At 40.8% G+C, this 27,694-nt stretch overlaps 1 protein-coding gene across 1 annotated transcript; it reads left to right on the plus strand.

Annotated features, from left to right (window-relative positions):
• The first annotated feature begins 303 nt into the window (after positions 1 to 303).
• On the plus strand, positions 304 to 26,782 carry LOC128260426 (irregular chiasm C-roughest protein). The gene is made up of 8 exons (XM_052993429.1): positions 304 to 752; positions 8,719 to 8,829; positions 17,977 to 18,493; positions 20,058 to 20,258; positions 21,943 to 22,179; positions 22,410 to 22,512; positions 23,420 to 23,968; positions 24,372 to 26,782. The coding sequence occupies exons 3-8, from the start codon at positions 17,981 to 17,983 to the stop codon at positions 25,136 to 25,138; spliced, it is 2,370 nt and encodes a 789-aa protein (XP_052849389.1). The 5' UTR covers positions 304 to 752; positions 8,719 to 8,829; positions 17,977 to 17,980; the 3' UTR covers positions 25,139 to 26,782.
• Positions 26,783 to 27,694: the final 912 nt, after the last annotated feature.

Consider the following 27,694-nt stretch of genomic DNA (forward strand, 5'->3'; position numbering starts at 1 on the left):
CGTTTTTGCAAATAAAACGTTAAATTTTTAGCTATACTTACTATACATTTTTTAATTACTATTTCTTAAAGTTGGCAATAGATGAAGATTTTAATTTAAGAAAAGGAACAGAATTTAATTGCTTTTGGCCAATTCAAATATAGAAACATTAAATGATTAACAGAGGTTGCATCGAACCGCGCTGTTGGCACTGTTGCGCGCTGTTAACTCACGAAAGCGGCGCTTGCAGCCGCAGCCAACATGTTGCGCCGCTTTGTTTTGTTCGAGGGCAGCCGGCGCGGCCAAAGAAGTCGCATTTTCGGATCGAGCTCGCACTTCGTTCCGTTCGCTCGTCCCGTTCGCTTCGTTGCGGCGGAAACTCCGAAACTCCGAACTGCAAGTATCCCACAGATACTTTCTCGAGACCCGAAGACGAGAATTCGAATTCGCCCGAGCATTAAGCAAACCAGACTCTCAATAAAACATAAACAAAACCGAAATCTATTCAAATACAATTATTTTTTTTTGTGGTGCAAAACGCAAGCCAAAAAGTATATATTTTGGTGTGGATTACCAGTGGAAAAGTTAGTGCTAAACATGGATTAAACAAGGCTAAGATAAATAAATAAAAACAAGGCCCAAAAAAAAACCAAACAAGCTGAAAATTGTCACACAACGATTATGGATTAGTGCCTGTGATTGTTCAAAAGCAGTTCAAAATATATACACAATATATAGGACTAAGGACCCCGAGATAAAAAATACCATAAACTGTGAGTAAAAATAAAATAAACTACAAACTTAAACTTAAGAAAACCGCTCTGACTTGGTGGCTTTTTTTTTGTGTGCAAACTGCAACAGCTGCTCCCTTAGTTTGACCTTTTCGGTTGATTTTGTTTATAAAATACAGCTGCCCAAAGTCTCCGCCCCTCAAAAGTTGAGCTTTTGGCCACTTTGACATTTTGGTTACAAGTGTTTTCGTTGGTGTGTGTTTTGGTCAGGGAAAATATGTGTTTTCAAGTTGCAATCAAGGCAAAACTAGAAAATGTGATATAGGTCTTCTGTAGCTTATAATCATGACATTCTATAATTACCAAAAATGATTGCTTAAACTAAGACAACCATACAACAAAATTTTGAACGATTTTTGAAAATGTGAAAATATGAAAATATGACTAAAGGTTCTTAGTTGTAATATATATAATATATATTATTATATAATATATGTATATTTGGATCGTAGTCCTAAAACTTTGAAACCCAACCAACTGGATCTTTACTTTTCCCTTTTCAATAATAGATCTTCTTCTCAAAACCTTGGTCATCTAATTAACTTTTTCTGACCATTTCAACCGAGAGCATCTTCAGAAAAAAAGTGCTCTGCTTAACTGATTCGATCTTTGTCTCTCCTTGGTTTTGCATGATTTATGATTACTTTCAAACAAAAAAGTTGAAGACACAAAAAGTAATAAACAAGAGAACGATTAGCATTCCTTGAGTATTTGAGTTTAAAATTGAAAAAAAAAAAATAAAAACATTTAATGTATGCGTGAAGAAAAACATGATTTGCTGCACTGAAACAATAGTATTTTGTAAATCATATAATGAGTTATTCCCTTTAACTCAAAAAGTGTACATCACAAAAAGTTTAAGCAGACACATATACAAATAAGATTATATATTTTATCTGGATCTATAAATAAATTAAATATTCAGAGCCAAGTTAATAAGATATGCTAAGCGTTTGCAAAACGTCGCAATTAAATTAAATCATTTATAAATAAATTCAAAATTCAGCCTCGAGCTCTTATCTAAGTTATATGCAATTAATATCAAAGAAGTTTTATATTTGATGGTTATTTTTAAAAAATTAAAATTAAAATTTGTATAATTTGTATTTGTGATTCCTAAACGGTGTATTTATTTAAATGAATTTGTTTTTGATTTTTTTATAGTTTAAAAACTTTATGTTTAATTCCTTTTTTATTCACGTCTTTAAATGTGTATGTAATGTGTATGTTCATTTGCTTGGCCTGAAACTAAATATTTTATTTCCTAAGGACATTTTTTCTCAGTGTAACCGAAATAATGTGCCTTCAGCTGTGAATCGAGAAAATGTAGCTGGCAGCTTCGGTGTTAAAGACACAGATGCGAGTTGAAGGAGCTGCAGGCCCAGAAGCTGCACTAATACAGTCACGCATTGCTCACAGATACTCACGCACAGACACAGGCACACGCACACAAATACAGATGCATATGTGTATGCGTATCTTCGGGCACACGCACCTGTCCCTTGTCATTAAAAAAGCAAGCAAAGTTTCAATCTTCAGCAGCTACTTCTCTGCCAAGCTAACCTTTTACTTATGCTGCTGTTTCCTCTTGCTCCATATGTGTGGTATGAATACACAGAAAACAATAATAATGTGTCTTATTACTTCATTTGAAATTATTCTTCTTTTCAGTCTTATGTTATTTGAAAATTTTAACAGATTTCAATGGTTAAATCTTTGAAAACGATGGTCAATATATTAATGTAATACTTTAAGGCCTCATAATAATACCTTTTACGAAATCCCTATTATTTACGCTCGGTGTATTTGAGAGTGTGTGTGTGTGCCGTTTTTTGATTTTATAATTTGGCCCAATTTGCTGGCATTGCAAATTGCTAAAAACGTCTGAAACAATCGACAGGGAAATGGTGAACGGGGTTGGGGTTTTGGCGCAGGGCTGGAAAAAGGGGCGTTCAGGGGCGATGTGGGGGGGTGGCGTGGCAGGAAGTGCAACATGCTCATGTCGCAAGTTGTTGTTGCCTCATTTTTCCCGTAGTTTTGTTGTTGCATTTTTTTGCTGTGCTATCGATTGGCGAGGCCGCATTTGTTGGATCGTTTTGACGCGTCCTCGTCAGCATGTCGAAACTTATTTTTCCTTTTCAATTTCGCCCTGCGATTTTGCATTATTTTTTTTTTTGTTGTATTTTTTTTCCCTGCCTGTCGCTTTGTTAGTTCTTTGCATGCCACAAATTATGTTCGGCACCCCCTTAACCCGCCTTAACCCCTCGCCGGCCCACCGGTTTCACCTTGAGAGCGGACCTGTCAGGCTTTTTGACAGTTTCTGCCGTATCGTTTCCACTGATTTGACTGCTTCACTCATCTTTTGCTACCCTTCTCTTCGACCCCGGCCTCAGTGGGTTAAGGAAAGTTTTCCCTTTAATGAGATTTTGAGCTATTTATATTGGGCATTTAATGGAGCTCATTAACAGCAAACTCTACTTCAAAATGAACTGGAGAATCTTTCCCCCCCACCAAAAAATTATTGTCTATATTTTAGAGCACCATTTTGTTTTAAATTCTTAAGACTAAGTTCGGTTAAATATATAACACAAAGTCAGAAAACAGAATTTCCTACAATTATTGTAAATTCACATACCTTATTAGCTTTAATTGTTGTGTCAAATACATTTACTAGGATACCGAATAACAAATTTGCTGTTTTAGGAATAGGGAAAATATTTATTGCTTGGGATTTGCATCTGCATCTCTGTCTCTGCCAGCTAATTTCTCATCTCGTTTAAGAAAAGAAAAGCAGCCGAGGGCATTGAAAGGCAAACAATTTATCCCTTGGTTAATTTGGTTAATTGAAGACAATTGAGAGCCGCTTTGCAGTTCATTAAGCCTCATCAGCGTTGAGAAACGGGCTCAGAATCCGGCATTCAGTGCTCGGTATTCAGAATCCAGCTCCATTTCCATCTATATTTCCATCTACAGATCTGTTGTCTTGTCGCCAGACTAATTAAAATATTTGCACTCAAATGCTTAAGCAATAAATATTTGTCAAGCCATCATCATTAGGAGGGAATGGTGGGGGGTGGGGAGCGGGGAGCGGGGAGTGGGGGTCTCTAGTGGGGTGTTCTGACCCCAAAAACATAGCACTCTACTTTCGTGGGAGGGGGGGAGGGGGGAGGGGGCAAAATGGAAATGGAAAATGGAAATCTATGAGAGGCGGCATTTTTAAAGTGCGCCACTTTGGCCTGCATTTTTGATGAGCTTTAATGGCGCCGCCTTAATGCAAGTGAAGCATGCAGGAGGGTGGGGGGCTAAGGGGGTTGGTCCACCCCCGCCCATGGTTACCCAGCCCCCTTCCGCCCATCGAGAATGCCAATTAATAGTCATTGATGGGAAAAGTTGGATCCAGAGTGGAAAGCCAGGGAAACTGAAGTGTGCCGTCGCCTTGAAGAACCAGAAACGGGGGGGTGGAAAAAATTGCAGGGGCATTTGGTAACCCCCCTCCAGATTGGGGGTTAAATTGGAATACGGGCGGCCATGTGTGATTTCATTCCCTTGACTTTTCGGTGGTTGGCAGGCGGCCCAGAAGAAAATACCCAAGAAATTCGTATCTCAAATGGGGACAAACATCAAATTAGTCCAAAAACGAAAGAGGGTGATTTGCAGGGTGTGGGGAAAATAGCCAAGGACCGAACTCAAATGGGCATAAAATTTCCTTATTGTCGGACAATAGTTGAAAAAAGTGGCCGGAGTCGAAAAATGCATGCCAGATGGCCCAAAAAAGGGGGAATTTCCATGGGGTAAAGAATAAAGTATCTAAAGCGGAAGCTGGGCGATGTTTAGATGAACAAAAGTATCTGGCATGGCGGGATGAATTTTATTTCTGGTCTAATTAAATTCTATTTGGGGTGAAAACTTAACACAAAAGTGTACAAGATAAATATAGTGAATGTGTAGGCAAATCATTCCTTGATAATATTGAATGTCATGGGCTTCTTCAATGTAAAGTTACTAACTTAAAAAAATATATTTAAGAAACTCATTAGCTTTAGATTCGAAATGATCCTTAGCACTAATTAACTCAATCCGCCGTACTTTCTTTGGTTCCTTGGCAAGTCCCCAGATTTGCACCCTCCAAGGACCATTTTCATCAGCAATTGAACGCGACGCGAGCTGGAAGAAAAAAGCGCTCAGAAATTGAGAGAACTTATGAAAATGTTTTACAATATCCTTTTCGTGTTATTACAAGTGTACGTCCTTGTCGCCAGCTTTGTCAGAATGTCTGGCAACGCTTCTTGTGCACATTTCCCCCATGGTTTTCCCCCCGCTTTTCCCTCCGCTAAGCGTCTTCTTGGTGTAGAACATCTTCACTCCTTTGGGGCGTCGTCAAGTTCGCGCTGCGTTTGAATATGTCATTACTCGCTTGGCCCCCGCATTTTCCCCAACAATGTTGACGCGTTGTCGCAATCCCGTACCCCCCAAAAAAAAAAAAAAAAACCACCCCCTTTCACCCCCTTTCACCCACTTTCACCCCACGTGTGGGTGGTGGTGGTGCTGGTTTCCTTTTCTTGGCCTGACTCCGCTTGGCCCGTCTGACGGAAGTGACAGTTGAACATTCATTCATTCATTCATTCGCTCGCCGGCTCATTCATTCAGCCAGCACTCAGAGAACCAGCTAAAAAAGAACCAGCCAACGAATAAGCAACCCGCGGAAGGGGAAAAATCAAGCAAGGGAGCCGGCAAACGGGAAACATAAAGGAAAAGCGAGGCAGTCGCAAAAAAATACAAGAAGCGCTCGGGAACCTACGAAATTTCTATGGCAATTTGGCCAACAGCGTGAAAAATATCTAGAGATGGCAGCGTGATGATGGTGATCTTGAAATTTATATTCTTAAAAATGCTTAATTAATCTTAATCAACCCTTTTTTTTTTGTATTCAAACAAATTACGAACTCTTCAGCATTTTTCTGAGCAGATTAAACATAGTGAGACCAAATTGCGAATTCTTAAGCTCTACCTTTATTGTAACACTTAATTCAAGTTTTGAATGGGCTGCGAATTCTTAAGCATCGCCCTACGTGGCCTTAGTTGCTACTATTGTCTATTAAGTTATGTTGTATTTCCAAAAAGAAAAAAATTATACAAAATTGCTACTAAACTCCAGCAGTATATTTTTGATATTTCTTGACTTTCGTGCCCCAGTCACGATGTCATCTCAAATGAAAAAAGAAGTAACCATGTGCGATGTCTTCGTCTCCGACTTCTGGGCGGAAACACAACGCAATGACTGAACGGAAGTTTTTTGGAAGCGCATAAAATTATTATGGAGTCGTCCGTGGAGTCTCCTCTTCCCCGTTCGCCGTTCCCCGTTCTCCGTTCTCCGTTCCCGCAATCCGTATCTGGATATATGTATCTTTTTTGCCATCGAGGACGTGGCGCGTCAATTGAGAATTCGAGTCCAGGACCTTAGCCTCCACTGGCACTTCATAGTCCTGCCGCAGTCAGCTTTTTATGGCTCTCCGTTTTCCTTTGTGAATTCACTTTAGCTGCTGGCCCCGGCTGGCTGGCTATCTCTATCTGCCCAACGTTCCACGTTCCACGACCTACGTTCTCCTTGCCGTAATATTTTTATGCGCAAATTTAATATTTACATTTAGCCAAAGTGGATTTCGGGCTATCGCCGACTGTGGCCGGGTATTTTTATCAACTGACAACTTCTAACCGCAGAATGTTCCCAGCCTAGCAGAGATGTATCTGCAAGATAAGCAAGAACATGCCAAGAAGCAGCCGGAATAAAATGGCATTTAGATAAGCCCACAAAACTTTGGACAAACGCTCTGAGGTGGGGGCTGTATGCTAGTAGTATGCTTGGAAACTAGCATGTGAAACACTTGCGGTCTACGAGATGAAAATTCCAGGGCGATGATAGCGGGATGGTCAGCGGGATGGAAGCGTCCTCAAGCCGAGATCTTGGGAAAATCCAGTCAGGAATATGCCAAGCCGCTTTGAATAACAATTAAAATGGTTGAAATTGACAATTTAAAGCAAGGGGAAAAGCCTTAAGGTTTTGAAGGGAGTGAGAAAAGTTGGAGGAAATATGTTCGGTTTAAAAAATTAGGAAAACCTTTTAAAAGATTTGATATAAGGGGCAACAAGAAAAATGTACATTTAATTTTAAATAAATCCACTATTATTTTAAATAAAAGTCCAAAAAGTCAAAAGAAAATATCCATTTCTCTCTGGATTTCCTCGAACTTTTGACACTAAAACATAAATTCTGAACATAATGTTGCGTTTGCTCAGCAGTGTGGGTTAAAATGATACTATAACGGAAAGTTCTAATAAATAATTCATCTGGCTGGGACTATGAGTCATTATGCAACCACCCCTCGGCTGCTCTAGTTTAAGTTTCGATTTTACTTCCTTGTTTTTTTTTTGGGTTTATTTTTTTCGGACAACCACCAAGGAATCGCAGTCACAGTCACCCCGTCACAATGTGAGTCATCGTCATCTGGCAGGACACCCCCGCCGCGGATTAGCAGCTGACTTTGGTCTACGAGAAACAGCTGACAGGGTGGTTTCCCCCATACAATCCCCCTGCAATCCCCGAACACCCATGCCACCTAGCCAACCCAGCCCACCATCCCACAGCTGGATTTCTCGATATTCCCTTTATTTATTTCCATTTTTTATCCACGCTGCTGAATTTGTAAAACATTTCCAAGTACACGAGCGACAAACAGGCAACCACTTAACGCTTGTTGCCACATTCAGCTCCGTTCCAGCTGTCCTGTCTGCGTCCTGAAGTGCGTTCAAAGCCAGGACACCACCCCCCTCCCCCACACTCCATCAAAAATAAAAAAGAAATATAAAAAAAAAAAACAGAGAGACAATCGCCTGATTCGGCTTTCGTGCCACACACGTTTTGTACTTTTTCATTTTTGTGTATTATTTGTATTGTATTGCATGTTCTGTCTGTGTTTGTGTACCTCCGCCCCTGTAAAAGGGGGTTTCGCTGCCCCCCTTCCCCATTTCCACTTCCAAAAAAACCTTAGGCATGCAAGGATATAATCGAGAGCATAGCCAACGGAACCCTCCATGAATCATGTCCGTCGCTTTATCAAACTAAAAAAGGGGGTAAAAATGTCATGGAGGGGGGGTCGAAAAGGGGGTTGGCTTTTGGGGAAGGGAGTTATCTGTGGTTACATTTACAGGTCTGCGGCATAGAGGAACGGGTTTGCAAATGCCCCTAATGCAGGCATCAATTTTTCAATTTGTTTGGATTATTGCATGCCAGTCGAAAATAGTCCTTGGTCTAATATATGTTCATTCTACAAATTTACAGCCCTAAATTGTATAACATAAAATAGTTAACTCAATTATTGATCTAATATGGATAGTGCACATGAGGTTTATTAGTTAAGTTAGAGTTCTTCTCTTAAAATTGTTCGAGAACTATCCCCTGTGGAAATATTTCCCAGCCATAAATTTTCATTGCAACAGTTACCAAAGATCATAATAGAAAATTAAGTAGAAAAGGACTATGGCCCAGCCCAAAGGAGCAAAAAACACACACAAAACGTTGCATAAAAATGTCGATTGTTGACTTTTTATGCGAAAAATGCGTGATTCCCTGCTAGTTTTTCGGCCAGGGGCGTAGAAAGAAGGTAGAGAGGGGAAAAGGGGGGCACTGCTGCGGGCACACATAATGTCTAATAAACATTTTGTGCCCTATAAAAGAGCATTGAATGCGGAAGCCCGTCGCTGCCAAACACGGCCGGTGCGTGTTTATGGCCGAGTTGAAGACGAACAACAGCATTAGGGCCAAAAGAAACATTAGCAGCCACAATTAATACGTACAGAGGCAAACAAATGAAGCAGCACAAGAGCAAGAATTGAATTAATAATCTTACTTATGTTTTTCCCTACCTTTTCCCTTTTTTCACGCTTTTTGCAGATCTCAGGGCCCGAAGACAAACAGAAAACAAACAAAAAAGGAGGGCGGCCAAGAAAAGTGAGAAAGTGACACTCGAGACTTGGGTTCTCTTTCATTAAAAAGGTGTTTAAGGTGAGTCGGAGAACTGAAAGAAAACACTGCATCTTTTATAATTAAATATTTAATATATAATATATACTTTGATAGCAGTTTTCTTATTTTTTCGATTGAGTGCTGCTCTAAAGATTCCCTTGCTCAACCATATATGTACCTACAAGTTTAAACAACTTTGATATGGACACATGACTGACATTACACAATGGCCATAACAAAAACCCAACTCAAGTCGCAACCTCAAAAAGAGGAGAATAATAAAGTTAAGCCAAGAAATACAATGAGCACCGAGAGATACAGATACAAAAAGAATGGCCCACGCCAAGCCCGCTAAATAGTGTGGCAACCCTGGCCCCTCGTAACCCCCTTCATTTCATTTTATCTATTTTCTATTTGCTATTTACCGTCTCGGGTTCAGGTTCCTATTCGTATTCGTATTCGTATTCGTATTCGTTTTCGGATTCGGATTCGGCGTCCATGATAATTAGTTATAATCGGATTTAGTTAGACGCAAGCGACCGAAGGTGTTGCCAGTTGAAGTTGTCGTTATCGTTGTCGTTGTCGTTGTCGTTGTCGTTGTCGTTGTCGTTTTCGTTGTCGTTGCCGTTGTTCGTTGTTCTCGTTGTATCTTTTGTTATTGCAGTGTGGTGCAACCACCATATGTACATACATATATAGATAGATAGATAGATATACCACCCACCCATCCGAGTAGCGTTCAACCACAAGGCAATCAAATGGAAAAGCCAGCGAAAGAAAAACTAACATCCCCGAGTGGGTCGAATCGGTATATCGGCAAATGTGCCAGTATCTCTGGATCTGGATCTGCATCTGCATCTGTATATACATATCTGTATCTCTGCACCTCCACTGCTCTTTTCTAACACGTTTGTTAAGGGGTTTCGGCGAAGAAGGGGGAGAAGGGGGATAACCTGTATGGGAAAGGTCCAGGTCCCGCTCTTATTTATTGAATTGATTCGTATTTGTGTGGAGTTTCAGTCTCCCTGGGTTTTTTGGGACGATTTAAAATAGGTTTCGTCTCTCCATCGCTTGCCGCTTTATTTCTTCCATGTTCTTTTTCCCCATTTCCCCATTCGGGCCCTGCACGCTGCACGTTGCACGTTGCAGTGTCATGTGGTGGGGATATAACTCAATTAGCTGCATGGGGAGAAGGAAATGGGGCATACTGACGGCCGGACAAAAGAATAAGCCCGAGATGAGGTAGCCGGGCGGAGATTGTTTATTTTTTGGGCTCGGTTTTAGGTTTTCGGTTATCGGTTTTCGGTTGTCGGCTTTCGGAGGGAACAGGTACCCCCGAAACAGTGACAGCTGTCAGGTGAGGGTTTTACCGATTCTTTTTTTGTATTTTTATATTTTCTTGGTCAGCCAATTGTCGTTGTGGATGATAATTTGAAATGGAAACATTGCCTATGGGAACTCGCCTCGCAGTGGAGTTTGTTCAATGAAACGTGGTATGGTGTTTAGTTAGCTTGGTACACTTACAATTGCGTGAAGATAGTTGCAGTTGTCACTGGGCTTTAGAAAGTGGCCTCAAGGAACTGAATTTGCTGCATGGGTTTGTGTGTGAAATTTGGTATATGACTTGGTTGGCACTTACATATTGAATATATACACAAATGGCTTTAGGCATTCCTATAAAAACCTCAAGGAACTCGGTCAGTGCTACAGAGTCTCTTATAAAACTTGGTATACAGCTTGGACACTAGCGAAAATGATATGATATATAACTAAAAGCCTTAATTCTTTTTAAAATTTAATATTCAAAACCCCAATGCATAGAAATTATAAACCAAGAGTTGCTGAGAATCCCCACTCTTAGTCGCCTAAGAAAAATCTATGCTTACCATCTAATGTCTATTCAAATACTTTCTGGTCAAGTGCCGCTTTCGAAATCACTAATTTTCACTCTTTGCCAATCGCATCGCATGTGCTTCTCTGGTGGGTTTTCGTTATTTCTTATATTTTTTGTTTTATATGAGGGTTCGGATGGGATTGGATTGGATTGGATCGATCTATGTCAAAGTGGCGGCCCACACGAAAACGGGGAGGAATAAAACGAAATGAAGAAAAATGTCGGTGTGTGGGCGAACTTGGACTTGGAATGGAACTCGAATGGAGCATAAAATATGTTAATAAGGCTTAAAGTTATACAAATCTTGACTGGCTGGCCGGCTGGCTGGCTGACTGGCTGACTGGCTGACTGCGATCGCTTGTAATACAAAACCATAAACATGAATTTGAAAAAAATGCTAAACGTAAAGTGGAGAAGCTGCTGCGGCCGCTGGGGAACCCAAAACCAAGTCGAAAACCGAAAACCGAAAGCCGAAAGCCCCGACTAAACCCAAATCGAAGCCAGCTGGCTCCCCTCGGCTTGTCATTGTTGCAGTGTCTTTTCTTGGCCTGGCTTAATTTCCTGCTGCTCGACTTCAACTTGTTTTGCTTCTTCGCAGCTTCTCCCCTTTCCAGTTAGCCGAAAATAAAGAAAAAAAAAAAAAAAATCGAAATAATATAACCACACACACAAAAGAGCATAAAAAAAAAACCAACAACAAAAAGCAACCACGAAATCAGTTAAGTTCAGGTGTTCAATTTACTGATTGAAATTCTGCTTCGATGTGGCCAAGCAACTTTCATTCGCTCTGCTCCATTCCCCAAGCCCATCTCCTTTCTGTATATACTATATATCGTATATGTCTTGTGTATATATATATCTTTCTGATGATTTTATTTGGAGTTTCGGCTGCTGCGAGTTCGTTTCATAATTTTATGCCTGACCATGTCAGGAATTATGTTAGAATTATGCTAATGAGAGTCCGATCGAACCGAGATGCTTTAATTATACACGGCTAACAAGTTTTTCACCCCCTTCGCCAGATATTATCCCCGCGGAGCTTGAAGAATTGATGAATAACTTAACTCGTTCTTCTGGGTGAGCTGCAGTTGGTAATTATATTAAGGCAAGACGAAGTCTCGGGTTCATTCGATTAGTGTTATGAAATCTGAGCTGGCTTCAAGTTTCGTTTCGGGCTTGTTGATCTTAGTTTTAAACATTGATAGCATTAGTTCTTGTTGGGTTTTTGCGTATGATTTATGGCTGGGCAACTCTAGTCGATCACAATTTCAACACTACTTTTATTGTTAAAGCTATATAAGTATCACAGTTGTAATTCAGTTTAAATATGTGATTAATCATTTTTTTTATGTTTATACATTATAACAAGTTTAACTATTAACTAGCACTGAATGGAGTGTCATATTTGTTTCGCTTTTCAATACTGTATTTGTCTATCAATTGCTAAACTTTGTAACACTGTCTTTTTAAAATGTTGAAGAGAGGCTGCCTTTTTCTGGATTCTGCTAAGTCACTTACCGACTCAAACCCCTATTGATAATTATCAGTGTCCCCTTTTAAGGATGAGCGCTGACCTTTTTAGCTTGTGTTCACTGTTCCGTTAAGTTGTGCTGACTCTGGCCAAAAACTTCTGGTGTGTGGCCCATTAATAGGCGATTTAAGTTTATTTTTTGCCCGTTTTCCTTTTATTGACTTTGGAATGGGGGACCCCGGATCCACATCCAGATCCAGATCCTGGTGCTCCAGATTTAGCCCGGCCCCAGGACACACATTTGTCTCGTAATCAGAGATGGCGGATGGGCGGAAGAAGAGAGGGTCAATTGAATCCCGGCCAGTCGTCATCCTTTGACTTTGACTTTCTCCCACCCCGGATTTCTCCTTTTGCCACTTAGCCGCTGCCTTTTAGTTGATTTGTTCGAGCAAACAAATTGTCAACAGAAAAGCGAGGAGAAAGCAGTGGGCGAAAGGGAGAAATGGAGAAATGGAGAAAGGGGAGGGACCCACACAGACATACGCACAAATTGATTTTAATTGTTAAGCATTCCCTTTTTTAATTGTCCTAATCTTTGCTGAACCCTGGACCTCGACCAATATCCTTTATGCCTTTTCCGGTTCCCCCGATCCCCCGATTTCCCCCCATTTCCCGATCCCGATCCCGATCCCAGTCCCTTTTCCCATTTTCCCTTCCGCTTGTTGCCTTTTCCATTTTGTCAGCAAAAGTCCTTTAAGTAGCCTTCCTTTGGACGAGCTTTCCTTTTTTTCCTTCCTTGTATTTATTTTTTTGTTGTTGTTGGTGAAGGGTTAACCGGTCCCTAAGGGTGAAAGAGAGGAGGCTTCAGAGGTGCGACAGAGACAGATGGAGGCGTCCTCAAGTACAGTCGACACTTTAACTGACAGTTAAAGTTGAGTTTTTGGTTTGTTTTGGGAAACTTGCCGGCTGCTGGGACAGCTTACTCAGGCAAACAGAAAGCCAAAGGATGTGTGCCACATATTCACTTTTTTAACAGCGAATAAAGTTGCTTCTGAAGACACATCCTGTTTTTCTTATGTGCCATTGGTTTTGATCTGCATCCAACAATGTTTTTAATCATGATATCTTATTAAATTAACGTACAACACTGTACCTTTTGCATGGCAATATTTTTGAACACTAAGAAATTTTAATACTCATACCTTTTTACTAATTTTTTTCCATTTAAAAAACGGATCATTGGAAATCGTCTTATTTGGTCGGCATTCAAACAAAAGCAGATTGCCACACCATTGGTGAAGATAATTCCGGCCACAATCAGGGACTTAACCCCCCACTGGGCGCTCTTAGCCCCACGCTGCCAATCGCCAATCACTGGCAAACAGAAAACTCCGATGGCAAGAAAAACATTTCCGCTGCGAACGCTTTCCGCTCCAGTTTTCAATTTTCGCAGCTCTCCGGCGGCAGAGAGATACAGTAATTATTTTCAGGCGACGCTTATCACACATAAATCTCGACTCCCTCTGCCGCCGTTCAACCCTCCATTCCGATCCGATCCGATCCAATCCAATCCAATCCAATCCAATCGATATTGCACACTATATGGGAGATGGTTGCCTGTTTTGTCAGTCAGTCGGCAGTTGCAAGTTGCAAGTTGCAAGATGCCAGTTGCCAGTTGCCAGTTGGAAATTGGCAGCAACTTCCCCGGCCATCGGGCTTCCTTTCTGCAGCTGCTTTTGCCTTTCGGGCCCCTGCCCCCCTTTTTAGCCGACGCCCCTGGCCACCACCTCAACTGACCACAAGATGCAGCTGCACTTATCCAGCATCCAGCGTCCAGCATCCACCATCCAGCATCCTTTAATGCCACAGCCCAAGCATCTGTTGTGATATTTATAGTTGCAAGTTGCAACTGGAATCGGGGGAACAGGTGCTAAGACGACGCCCGGGATCAAGTTGTCAGCCCAGAGCGAGAAAAAAAGGGTTAACTGATTTGCAAAAATATTAAAGACACAACAGTAATCTGAGCCACATATATATATATATACATATACATGTAAAAGGCTTCTTAGCTGCCCCAAATAATATAAATAAATGAATGCAGGTCGGAATAATGAGCTTTAAAGTCATGGTTAAATATTAAAAGGAGAAACCTATAACTATAAATACCGATATTTAAGAAAGAAATTATATGCTACTAAATAAAAACAAGTTAATCGAGTTTATTTTGTTTTATATTCCATGAGACAAGACTGTGTCAGTTAAATATTTTCTCGGATATATATCAAGCATTAGTTAATCACAAATTAAATATTTTTTAAAAATTATTACAATAACAACCTTTTTTCTTTACATAAATTTATAAGAAATAGAAATTTTTAATTTTTAGTACTTTTAGTTTTATTCGACTTCAATATATTTATTTTTAATATATATAAATACAAATTGATTTCAATATGAAACCCACTTAAGCATCCCTGGCTGCTCTAAATGGTTTTATTTCTTTTTCCTGCCGGCCAGTGTAATAACGTAAACCAGTTTCCACGATCGCATTATTATCGCCAGTTCGCTTCGGTTATTAGATGCAAGCTGCAGCGGATGTGCGGCTTCCTTCGAGACTTTTGTCATTTACGGTTTATCTGCCCGCTGCCCCTCCCCCTTTTGTATGCCCCCTGCCCCCCGGCCCCTCCCCCTTTTTCTTCGGACGCCCCTGAAGTTTCTACGGCTGCACCTTCTAAGCACGTCGAAGTGGCTCTCATAAATCAATAAAGAAAGGCCCACCTGGTACAAATAACTTTGAAAAATTTATATTGAACACTCGCCTTGCTTCTTTCTCTTGCAAAAGTTTTTCGGCAGGTGGGTGGGTTTAGAGGGGGCTACAGGGTCAGAGGGGCAATGGCACCACACTTGAGCTTTAGTTTTCCGAGGCGAAAGAGAATGAGATGCCCAGGCATTTTCCAACCAGGTGGCAGCTGCTACTGTTAAGTCTCGGACTTGGCCAATGAGTGGAGTGATTTGTATTGTTGGCCAACCACCACCCCCTGCACCACCCCCTGCACCACCCCCTGCACCACCCCCTGCAACACCCCCTGCACCATCCACACTTTTCCGGGCGGAGATTCGTAGCAGTTTTCTTGTATGACATGCCCTGGATATTGAGACAGTGACAGCGAAACGGAGAAAACAAATTAAAAAGCCAAAAAGTGAAGGAATTTCAAGAGGAAACATGATCAAAGCAGCAGGAATAAATTCTGAAGAATATCTAAAGAAGGAAAGCAATTATCTTAATATTTCATTATAATATTTATATCCATTACTTTGTAAACAGTTTGTTATTTAATTCAATATCCAATGCAAATGTAAAATTCATTATTTTCAAGAACAAACAAGGTAAATAGGACAATTCCCTCGTTACTTTTACTAATTAAAAATATTTATATACATACCAAAAACTATATAAAACTAATCAATAGTCAGCAGCCATCCTGCAGTAAATTCTCTGCTGCAAGATCAGGTTTTCCCATAAATTCTTGCAGGGCAATAAAGTCAATTTCCACCATCGGTACGCAGGCCATCAACACTCTGTTCCCTCGCTTTTCTCCCAAAAATCGAAATCTGAAAACAGATGAAACCGAATCTTTATCGCCCATAAAAGGCAGGGCCTCACAAAAAAAAAAAAAAAAGCAAAAAACTCCCTGCGAGCGTGTCTAAAATCGGATTTAATTGGCTTAGCAAACGCACTATTACCATCTTCAACTGGGAAGTCGGTGATGATTTCGAGATTTTCATCGTTTGGAGTTTCTCCCACAGCCTCCAGTGAATTTTGGATTTCGGGTTTTCGCTTTTTTTTCGGATACAGCTCTAATTTTGAGTAATTTTCGAGGCCCCGCCCCTCGGATTTCTAACCCTTCCGTTTTGTCTTTTCTTTTTTTTTTTTTTCGTTTGAACGGAAGCCCGCTAATCTTTTGCCTCCGTTTGCATCTTTTTTGGGTTATTTTTTTCTTATGGATTTCTTCTCTCTTCTACTATTTCATTTTCTGTTATAATTTCGTTTAATTTGAAGCGCCAATTTCCGTATAAATGCAATAAAAACAAATAATAGCGACGAACTACAAGAAAACGAAATTAGACAGACGGAAGCAAGCCGACCAACACAAAAAAAAAAAAAAATAGAAACAAAAAAAGAGAAGAAACCCTAAACCCCAAGAGAATATACAGAAATAGTAAAATAGTTGCCCAACAACTGGGAAAAATGCGTGAGAAAATTCCAAGTCAGCCGGCACCTGTACGTCGAACTGGAAAAGTGCTGCTGGGAAACAAAGGCGGAAAAGCGGAAAAGCGGAAAAGTGGAAATGGAGAGTGTAGTTTAGTACTTAGAGTCGAGATTGTGCTTCATATATTGTAGCTGCAATTTATTAGGCAAATCTCCTCAAACGCAACTCGAGCTGAAAGTGGGGATTGAGGCTTGGTGGCTGGAATTAAGTGGTTAACAGAAGGAATTTAGCTCAAGTGATGAAGAGGTATTAGCTCGATTCTATGAATCGGAGATCATTTAAGTTAATACAGCGGTGAAGTGGAGTTGGAAACGAAATCTATATATATAACAGAGAATATTAAGGAGAGGGTTGTAAGCTTTGGACATTTATTTTTATTTTTCTATCTTATGAATATAGAATGGGAAATTGAATTTACTAGGAATCGTTTAAGTATCACTTTATTCTACCCAATACAAAATCGTGTTTATCTAATTTTTCTTTGTCTTGCATTACTTTTATATGCTCACTTTTTTTCAGTTTTTAAGACTTGTGCTTTACATATTTGGCCTGGCACTTTGTGGAATATTTTTGCAAGATTTTTACACATTTTGCCCGTTTATGGGCGCCCTTTGTCGTAAACTCCGCGGCCCGCGGCTCAATCCTTTTTCTGCGGTGGCTATCCGTGCACCACCCTGCACCACTGTGCACCACCCAAGCTCCCTGCTTTGACTAATTTGAATGTAATTCGTTTTTGGGGCTCACGTACGGCTGTCTGCACTTGAAAAACATGAATAAAACCGAATAAAATGCGAATGAACAAAAAATTGGGTACGAGTACAGCACAAACAAGTATAAAAAAAAAAAAAAAAAAAAAAACACGCGCGCCAACAGCGAACAATAAACGAACAATAATAAGTAATAAGACCCTGAGGCAATTGTAACCCCCCCTCAGTCCCTCGAAAAATTTGTTCAACAAAACGCGAAACGCGATAAAAAACAAACCAAAAAACGCAACAAAGCAAAACAAAGCGCATAAAAAGCACAGCAAATAAACAAATAGATACATGTGTGCGCAAGAAGAAAAGACAATTTTGTTTGGGGTCTCCATTATGTTGGCGCCTGCTCAAGGCTTCCCCAGAAATCAAAAAATTCAAAAAGCCAAAACTCCAAAATCCGATCCGGTTTCCCCCGGACTTTTGTTGCATCCGAATCGCAGCTAATTGAAGGACTTTAATAGAGGTTTCCGGTTTGACAAGCGCTTCGGGAAGTATTTTCAAACTAGAAACAAAGAATTTCAAGAATACAGCTTAAAAAAAAACATTTACAAAAATGTAGAGTTATGGCAGATATTTGTTCAAAATAAATAGGTACCAAAGTAACACTCTAAGCCAAAAGAAGACGCACCGCCAAAAGATTGCTATTTTTGTTAGTTAGTTGTTAGTTGTGCATGCTATTAGATTGAAAATTTAATGAAGAGTTCAAATTAAAAAACCTTATTTAATATATCTTAAGACTTTGATTGCGGTGTTTTGACGTGTATTAACTTGGGTATTCCATCTATCTTGCAGCACCATGCTGGACACGATGCAGCTGCTGCTGCTGGCCACGATCGCGGGGATGGGCCTGCGAGTGGGCGTGGTCAGGAGCTCGCCCTACACGAGCTACCAGAACCAGCGGTTCGCCATGGAGCCGCAGGACCAGACGGCGGTGGTGGGGGCCCGGGTGACGCTGCCCTGCCGCGTGGTCAACAAGCAGGGCACGCTGCAGTGGACCAAGGACGACTTCGGACTGGGCACCTCGCGGGACCTGAGCGGCTTCGAGCGGTACGCGATGGTGGGCAGCGACGAGGAGGGCGACTACTCGCTGGACATCTACCCGGTGATGCTGGACGACGACGCCCGCTACCAGTGCCAAGTGAGTCCCGGTCCCGAGGCCCAGCCCGCCATCCGGTCCACCTTCGCCGGACTGACCGTCCTGGTGCCGCCCGAGTCGCCCAAAATCACGCAGGGCGACGTCATCTTCGCCACCGAGGACCGCAAAGTGGAGATCGAATGCGTTTCGGTGGGCGGAAAACCAGCTGCTGAGGTGAGTGGTCATTCCTTTTCACCTCTCTATTATATATATTTTTGCGAGCTTACTCCATATATTTAATTAGATTTTTCAATAAACACATAGCCACTGACTGCTTTTGCATTTTCTGCTATATTTAACTATTGAAAAAGTAAATGCTAGACTTATATGCAAACAATTATTGAAATCTTTAATCTTTTTATTCTCTTGTTTTCTATTTTTTTTTTTTTTTACTTGTACTTTTTTAAATTATATTTTATACGATTTCAAAATGAATACATAGCCAATAATATCTTTGGAATTATTTCCCCAATTATTCGGCATTTCTGCAATATTTCACTTTTCAATAATCAAACACTAGCTTAACATATTTTACTTTATGGTTTTAATTCTGTTCTATTTCTTGAACTATTTAACTGATTTCTCATATTTTTATACCCTTGCAGAGGGTATTATAATTTCAGTCAGAAGTTTGCAACGCAGTGAAGGAGACGTTTCCGACCCTATAAAGTATATATATTCTTGATCAGCATCACTAGGAGAGTCGATCTAGCCATGTCCGTCTGTCCGTCTGTCCGTCTGTCCGTCTGTCCGTCCGTTTATATGCAAACTAGTCTCTCAGTTTTAAAGCTATCTGCATGAAACTTTCCCAAAAGTTGTCTTTCTATTGCAGGTAGTATATAAGTCGGAACGAGCCGGATCGGACGACTATAGCATATAGCTCCCATAGGAACAATCGGAAAAATAAATGAAAAAAAATTATAACTTTGCTGTTTTTTAATTTTTTGTTTAGTTCTTCGACATATAGTAATGGTAAAATATTTCCGATTTACGGTTTAAATTTCATCAAAATCGGACGACTATAGCATATAGCTCCCATAGGAACAATCGGAAAAAATAAATGAAAAAAAATTATAACTTTGCTGTTTTTTAATTTTTTGTTTAGTTCTTCGAGATATAGTAATGGTTTAATATTTCAGAATTACGGTTTCAATTTCATCAAAATCGGACGACTATAGCATATAGCTCCCATAGGAACAATCGGAAAAATAAATGAAAAAAATTATAACTTTTCTGTTTTTTAATTTTTTGTTTAGTTCTTCGACATATAGCAATGTTTAATTATTTCAGAATTATGGTATAAATTTTATCAAAATCGGACGTCTATAGCATATAGCTCCCATAGAAATAATAAAAATATATAAAATAACTATCTAATAATTGAGCTGCAAATAATCATAGTTTCAATGTTTTTTTTTAGCACATACTCAAGTAAATCATAATTTAAATGTTTTCAAAAGTATTTAATTAATGCAATAGCTGCAAGGGTATATGAACTTCGGCTTGCCGAAGTTTGCTTTCCTTCTTGTTAAAACAAATTTAAGACTGGGTGTGGAATTATTTCAGCATTATAATATTGATAATCAATATAATATATGATTCTATGATTCTCTCCTAAATATTTATCCATCATGAACTTCCATTATTTTGGCTTACATATTTGTCACAGAAATTGTGATCACATACATATTTAGCAACAATGAACCACAATCTGCATTTTTTCCACCCCGATCCGCAGATTACCTGGATTGATGGCCTGGGCAACGTACTCACGGATAACATTGAGTACACGGTGATACCGCTGCCCGATCTGCGCCGCTTTACGGCCAAGTCCGTCCTGCGGCTGACCCCCAAAAAGGAGCACCACAACACGAACTTCACCTGCCAGGCGCAGAACACGGCGGACCGCACCTATCGCTCGGCGAAAATACGTGTCGAGGTGAGTAGTCCTGCGGCCAGGAAACCAGAAAACGCAGAAAACCCAAAAACCCAGAAACCAAAAAAACCAGCAGCTGACCCCCCGATGGTCGTCCTGCTGACAGGTCATTGCAGGTTTTGCATGAGCCCCACACTGTAAAATTTCACACCTAATTTATAATTAAATCTGGCCAGTGGCCTCTTAGTTTTTGCTGGGATATAATTGGTTTTAGAGAATATTCTCGGAAGTTGTTTAGTTCCAACCAAGTTTCTAATTTATAATTAAATCAGGGAATTTCTTTTACTTTTTATTGGAGTATCTAAATATTTTAGAAAATTTTTGGGACAGTCTACCAGAGCTTGTTATTCTTGGTAACTTATTTTAAATTATACCCTCGAATTTCCCTAATTTTTTTGCTAGGGTATGTACGAATTTTATAAGATATTTTGAGCATAAACAATGAACTAATCATTATAAAATTTTGTAAAACTCAACAGTTTATGGGATGTTTGTTTTATTTCTGATGTTTCTTCATGAGTTTTAAGTTTAAGTTTAAGGCAACATTTTCAATTAATAGTTTACTAAGCCGACTTTAGCTAAATAGATTTTTTTTGAGTGCAATGTGCTGCCGCAAGCCTTATCTATGGTATGAACGGGGCAAAGGAGAGAGCCTGCTATCAGTTTTACGTGATGCGAGGCGCTGCGGAAGTCCCCTTCTTTCCGAGGACAGCTCCAAGCCGGGGGATAGTATTTTTTGAATGGGCTTTTGTGCCGGACATGGCACGACACTGACGGGCTAATTCATGCCCGGACATAAAGGCGCCCATCATGGGTTCTCCAAGCTCCAAGCTCCAAGCTCCTGCGAGCCCCTCATTTCGTCGGGAAGGGTGCGAAAGTGAGGACCCAACAAAGAGCCAACAACGACCTCAGCCCACTTGTCATTGGCCAGGTTTTTCGGGGTGGTCACATGTCCATGGCGCTGACAAATCCCTGACGAAGATGTCGGGCCAAGGAGTGCCGGGATTCGCATCTGATTGAGCTGAATGAGGGCCAACTTGGAGCATGCCAGGACATGGCACATCAATACAACTTGCGTAGTTGTAGGCCAAAAAATGCCCATGAATGTGGTTGCAAGTATAGGAATTTCCCCATTTTTAATGCCATTCAAATAATGTTATGTGGTGTCTAATTTGTGTTATTTATCCTGATTATTCAGCAGATTTCAAATTGATTTTTAAGTAATCATATATAGGCATTCGAAAGGGAACGAAATATAATCTTTAATTTGTAGGCACTATTACAAGTTTGAAAACCTTGTTAATACCTTTAAATTGGGTTGCCAGGAGGGAAAATTCACTATTTTAAATGACAATAAATAAGAATGTAAAATTAAATATACAATTTTACATCTGAGTAGCTCTAAGAAATTAAAAGGAAAATAAATGCAATCATTAATTTATAAACCATTTCAATACTTATTAATTTGGTTGCCAGGATAGTAAATTCCGTTTTTTAAATGTTTAAAAAATTATGTTAAGCCCAAAAAATGTGTATAAATTTTAATTACAAACTCTTGATCTAAAAAGTCCTTAGCCAAATGTTATTTACCTATTAGTTTTGTGTATATTTTCTAATTTCAAACTTTAGATGTGAGTTGAGTGGAAACTTTAGTTAAACTTCTCCATTATTTCACCTCCACTTGCAGGTAAAATACGCGCCCAAGGTTAAAGTGAATGTGATGGGATCGCTGCCCGGTGGTGCAGGTGCATCTGGATCGGCTGGTGGTGCAGTTGGTGGTGCAGGCGGCCATTTCGCCGGAGCCCGTATTGTGGAGCACTCGCAGGTGCGACTGGAGTGCCGGGCAGATGCGAATCCCAGCGATGTCCGGTACCGCTGGTTCATCAACGACGAACCGATCATTGGCGGCCAGAAGACAGAGATGGTAAGTGGCGCTCCTACTCCGATTTTGCTCGATTTTCCCCAGAGATTTCCTCCTGGAAAAACTGGTCGACATTCCAGTTGGCAGGCTGGCGCATAATTAGAGCTGTTGTATAATGTTGGCAATTATTGGAACCAGTTAGATCGCCACCGGAAAGGCCTAACGTTCCCACAATTAACAGCAACTGGAACTCATGGATCGAACCTCTCTCCCCCTTTCCCCCCTTTCTCCAGGTGATCCGCAATGTGACCCGCAAGTTCCACGACGCGATTGTCAAGTGCGAGGTGCAGAATTCCGTGGGCAAGAGTGAGGACAGCGAAACCCTCGATATAAGCTGTAAGTAGTCCAAAAAAATATCATCACTAACAAAATTTAGACGGCAATCTGTCGAACAATTTATTTGATTTTATTTAAATTAATGAATACGAGTTTCACTTCGGTTGCCTTTGCCACTGGCGCCGCGTTGCAAAATCAATGTTTTTATAAATCATTGTTAATATCAAAAAATGAAATAGGCAAATATTCAAATTAAAATTGCATTTTGGTTATTAAAATGCAATGGCAAATCACCATAATAAAATAGAAAGGAGAGAAATATTTAATATATTGTGTGAATGTATGTTTCCTTAGGCAGAATTTATTTTATGCTGTTTTTTTGTGGAATAATAATCATCGACAAAAGGGAATTTTGCTCTTCATATTTAACTAATGTGTAGTTATTTGCCTAGTAATGGGTTTCACTTCGATGTACGCATTGGTATTTTCTGTTTTTAAAGCTTTTGGTCAGAAGCTGTTTATAAATTGGAAATTAAATGCAGTAAATTGCCAATACCATTTGACATTTTATGTAGAATCATACTCTTTTTTTGATTGTAGAAACTTGTTGTATACTTTTTGAAGACTTGATCAATTCAGGAAAATATTTTATATTTAATTTTAGATTGCATTTTGATGAGCACTTCAATACTGGCAAAATTTTACCCATTTCATAGGAGGGGGCTGCAATAGAAATCACTTGTTGTTTGAAATCAATTTATAAGGTGTCCGAAAAGTATGCAGTACAAATATTATTTCCGTTTTTTGAAATATATCCAACGGATTTTACGGTTTTTGAATATACTGTTGCATACTTTTACGCGGCTTTGTAAAGCTTGTTTCAAAGCCACAGTGATTCTGTTGCATTAATATTTATTTACTGCATTGTTTGAGTTAATTTATTTAAATGCCTCCACTTTGATTGCAGATGCGCCCAGCTTCCGGCAGCGACCGCAGTCGATGGAGGCGGACGTGGGCAGCGTGGTGTCCCTCAGCTGCGAGGTGGACAGCAATCCGCAGCCGGAGATCGTGTGGATCCAGCACCCCAGCGACCGCGTGGTGGGCACCAGCACCAACCTCACGTTCAGCGTGAGCAACGAGACGGCCGGGCGGTACTACTGCAAGGCGAATGTGCCCGGCTATGCCGAGATATCCGCCGACGCCTATGTCTACCTGAAGGGATCGCCGGCGATCGGGTCGCAGCGGACGCAGTACGGCCTGGTGGGCGACACAGCCCGCATCGAGTGCTTCGCCAGCAGTGTGCCCCGTGCCCGCCACGTCTCCTGGACCTTCAACGGCCAGGAGATCAGCTCCGAGTCCGGCCACGACTACTCCATCCTCGTGGACGCGGTGCCCGGGGGTGTCAAGAGCACCCTCATCATCCGCGACAGCCAGGCCTACCACTACGGCAAGTACAACTGTACGGTGGTCAACGATTACGGCAACGACGTGGCCGAGATTCAGCTGCAGGCCAAGAGTGAGTACCATCAAAATTATTACTTTATTGGGCTTATTAGTTTATACATGGCTTAAAGGGCTTTGAAGACCTGTACTTTGGTGAATTTGAATATATTTTTTAAGTGCAGGTCAAAATAGCTACAGGCTTTCTATGAGAAAAATTAAATAATTTGAATTGCATACCTAAAGTCCATTTCCCTCTTTTTCTTGCGTCTTTTTGGAAACGTACTATATTTTAATAAATAAATAATTATATATGTATATTTTTTTTATTTTGTTTTAACCTTTTTGCATATTAAAACGTAAGTTTTCTTTTAATACGTTTAGTTACAAACTATCTTTGTAAATTCATATGCAAATTAATTTTGAATTTTCACCATACTCAAGCCGCACTTCCTTTGCCTTTCTTGTGTCCTCCGCAGAGAGCGTTTCCCTGCTGATGACGATTGTGGGCGGCATTTCGGTGGTGGCCTTCCTTCTGGTTCTGACCATCCTGGTGGTGGTCTACATCAAGTGCAAGAAGCGCACCAAGCTGCCGCCGGCGGACGTGATCAGCGAGCACCAGATCACGAAGAACGGCGGCGTCAGCTGCAAGCTGGAGCCCGGCGACCGGACCTCGAACTACAGCGACCTCAAGGTGGACATCTCGGGCGGCTATGTGCCGTACGGCGACTACAGCACGCACTACAGTCCGCCGCCGCAGTATCTGACCACCTGTTCGACGAAATCGAACGGCAGCTCGACCATTTTGCAGAACAACCATCAGAATCAGCTGCAGTTGCAGCAGCAGCAGGGACATCAGAGCCACCAGAGCCACCAGAGCCACCACCACCATCACCAACAGGCTTCCAATGCGCAGACCCTGCCGATGACCTTCCTCACAAACAGCAGTGGCGGCAGTCTGACGGGCAGCATCATCGGATCGCGGGAGATCCGGCAGGACAACGGGCTGCCCAGCCTGCAGTCGACCACCGCCTCGGTGGTCAGCTCGTCGCCCAACGGCAGCTGCAGCAACCAGAGCACCGTGAACGCCAGCGGCAACGGCAACGCCGCCACCAGCACCACCACCCACGTGGTGGTGCCCAGCTCGATGGCCTTGAGCGTGGATCCGCGCTACAGCGCCATCTACGGCAATCCGTATCTGCGGTCCTCCAACTCCTCGCTGCTGCCACCACCCACCGCCGTTTAAGAGGGTGCCACAACCACAATCACAACCATAACCATAACCATAACCACAACCACCAAGCAGTAATGACCCACATTGAGCCACGCTAAGACTGATCTCACGCGGAAAACGAGGCCCCGGCGGCTGCTTTAGGGGGGCATCACTGTGCTGGTGGTGCGTTTTTTCAGCTACCAAAAATTCGAATTGCTTAGGTTTAGGCACTTAGCTCACACACTCACAGACACACACACACACACACACACACACACATCCGATTATATAGACGTAATCGGATTCATCATTTCTTTAGTCCTTAGATCTAGAACTTTTTTTTTTTGTCGTTTTTGTGTTCTTAACTATAGGATCTTATATCGTAGGCTAATGCCCAGTTTGATCTAGAGAGAGACTAAGCTTCAAAGAATGAGTGTTAAGCATTTACAGAACAAAAAAAAAAAAAAAAAATGATAAACAATTAGGAAGATTAGAGAGTTTTACCGCTTGTTGAGAAATCGCCTTAATGTAATGGTTAACTGATTGGTGATTTAACCTCCAGTTACAAAATTCGGTTTTCGGGGGGCTGCTGGCGTGTGAGAACTGTTCTGAACTTGTTCTCAGATTTTATATATTTCGTATCTTTAATTTTAATTTGTTCTCCTTCGTATAGAAATCTATCCATCTAGTAGACAATTTTTCTGTATACTTATGATTATATTTAACTATTTTCTCCTTTTCTTTGAAAATTCTTTCCATTCTTTTTGAGTAATTTTAAAAATGAAATACCCTTTAAAGTCACAAAGTCACCCCGAAAAACTCGCGAAAAAATCTAGAAAAGAAAACAAAAGAATTCAATTATGTATACACGGATATAGTATATGCTAAATGTTAATGATTCTATATACAAGCATAAAGACATTCAGTTGAATGGTTAGCTAGCGAGTAAGCGAACGAAATGCCAAAGTACCTGATAGTATTTAAGTAGGGGGTTGGAGGGCCCTTCAGATTCAGATCGACACCGCCCCCCAAATTCAACTTCTTCTTCAACTGAATCATGTAGCATTATCCTCTCTCGCCCGGAACTCTAGGCTAGAACTTAGATTTCGATAGTGCGTTATACGGTTAAATAAATACAGAAGCTAGATCTTGACAGTCGCCTTAACTTATGACACGCCCATACATCTCAAATCGCCCATGAAGAAATGCAAAAAAAAAAAAAACAAACAACAAAAAAAAAGAAGAGCGTTAACGTATTCAATTCGTCAGTTCAATTGTGCTAAGTGTACTTCTAAGTGTATAACGGTCTAATTATCCTAGTTGTAGCCTAACTAAAGATACACACGCATATTTAAAATATAGACCTAGCCCTAGATATATAGATATATATATATATTATACATGCATTTTTTTTCATAGCCCTAAGCATTATATTTTGATAAGCGAGCGTATTTCATCTAAGGAATCCCAGAAAAAGTAAACATTACTCCGCTCTTTTGCTATATTTATTAGCTGTGGGTATTTATTAGTTTCGCCAATTAAGCGCGAAACGAACAAATGTTTTTTGTTTACAAAATGCAAATGATAAAGGCAAATAAGCAGCATAAAACACACACAAAGTTAAACACGAAAGCAAAAAAAAAAAAAAAAACCGAATAAAAATGTATTGAAAAAGAAGGAAAGCGAGGCATTGCGAATTGGGAGTTCGGGAGTTGGACATCAAAGTCGAAAGACAAATATGGGGAGCGGGGCAGAAAACATTTTTAATTTGCCCAGGTCGGAAGGACCAACTGTCAGCTAGCTGCAAAAAGCCAAAAATCAAACAAACAAGAGTGAAATGAAAATGTTTCACCGCTGGCACCACTTGCACCACCACCACCGCCAGTCATGTGTGTTAATTTATGGCAAGTCGCCTCGGAGTTGTCGGCATTGCTACACTGCCACAAATCGGTTTCGATTCCAGAAACTTTACAACTTTTTGTTAGTATAAATAGTATTTAAGTGTGGACCAAGTTTCGACAGTAAGTATAGCATGTAGAGATAAGCTTTCAAAATATCCATTTGCCATAACTATTTTACAAAATGTTTTTTATTTATTTAATATGAGCTATTTATTTGTTTGTAATAAAAAGTCTCAACTAAAAATGTAAAAATTAAGTACATATACTCGATTTTTCAGTTACATTTTTTATTGATCAACTCTTTTATTGTTATGTTGCTTTAAAATGTTTCAATTTCTCCAAGTGCAGTTTTCCAGAGTTGTAGAGTTGACAGTGCAAACAAACGGCTCGCTAAGCTCGACTAAAAATGCTTAATGAGAGTGCGTAAGGGTGGCCCAGCCGCCCAGCCGTCCAACCACCTACCAATCTACTCCTGACCCGTGACCCCTGACCCCTTTCACCCCCTCCCCTTTTCCACGCCCTCTTTTCGCCGCCCCTGAAGGCAAGTGTTGGCCGCAAGAAATTCTGCGGCTGTGGCCAACAAAGTCGCGCACGACGCCCATTAAACTAAATTAGTTGCCCTTTGTCACCGAACGACCCTCGCTGTCACACGTGGCTTGCTGGGGCGGTGGGTGGTGGGCGGTATACT

This window comes from Drosophila gunungcola (genome assembly GCF_025200985.1).
Source record: "Drosophila gunungcola strain Sukarami chromosome X unlocalized genomic scaffold, Dgunungcola_SK_2 000023F, whole genome shotgun sequence".
Taxonomy (NCBI): domain Eukaryota; kingdom Metazoa; phylum Arthropoda; class Insecta; order Diptera; family Drosophilidae; genus Drosophila; species Drosophila gunungcola.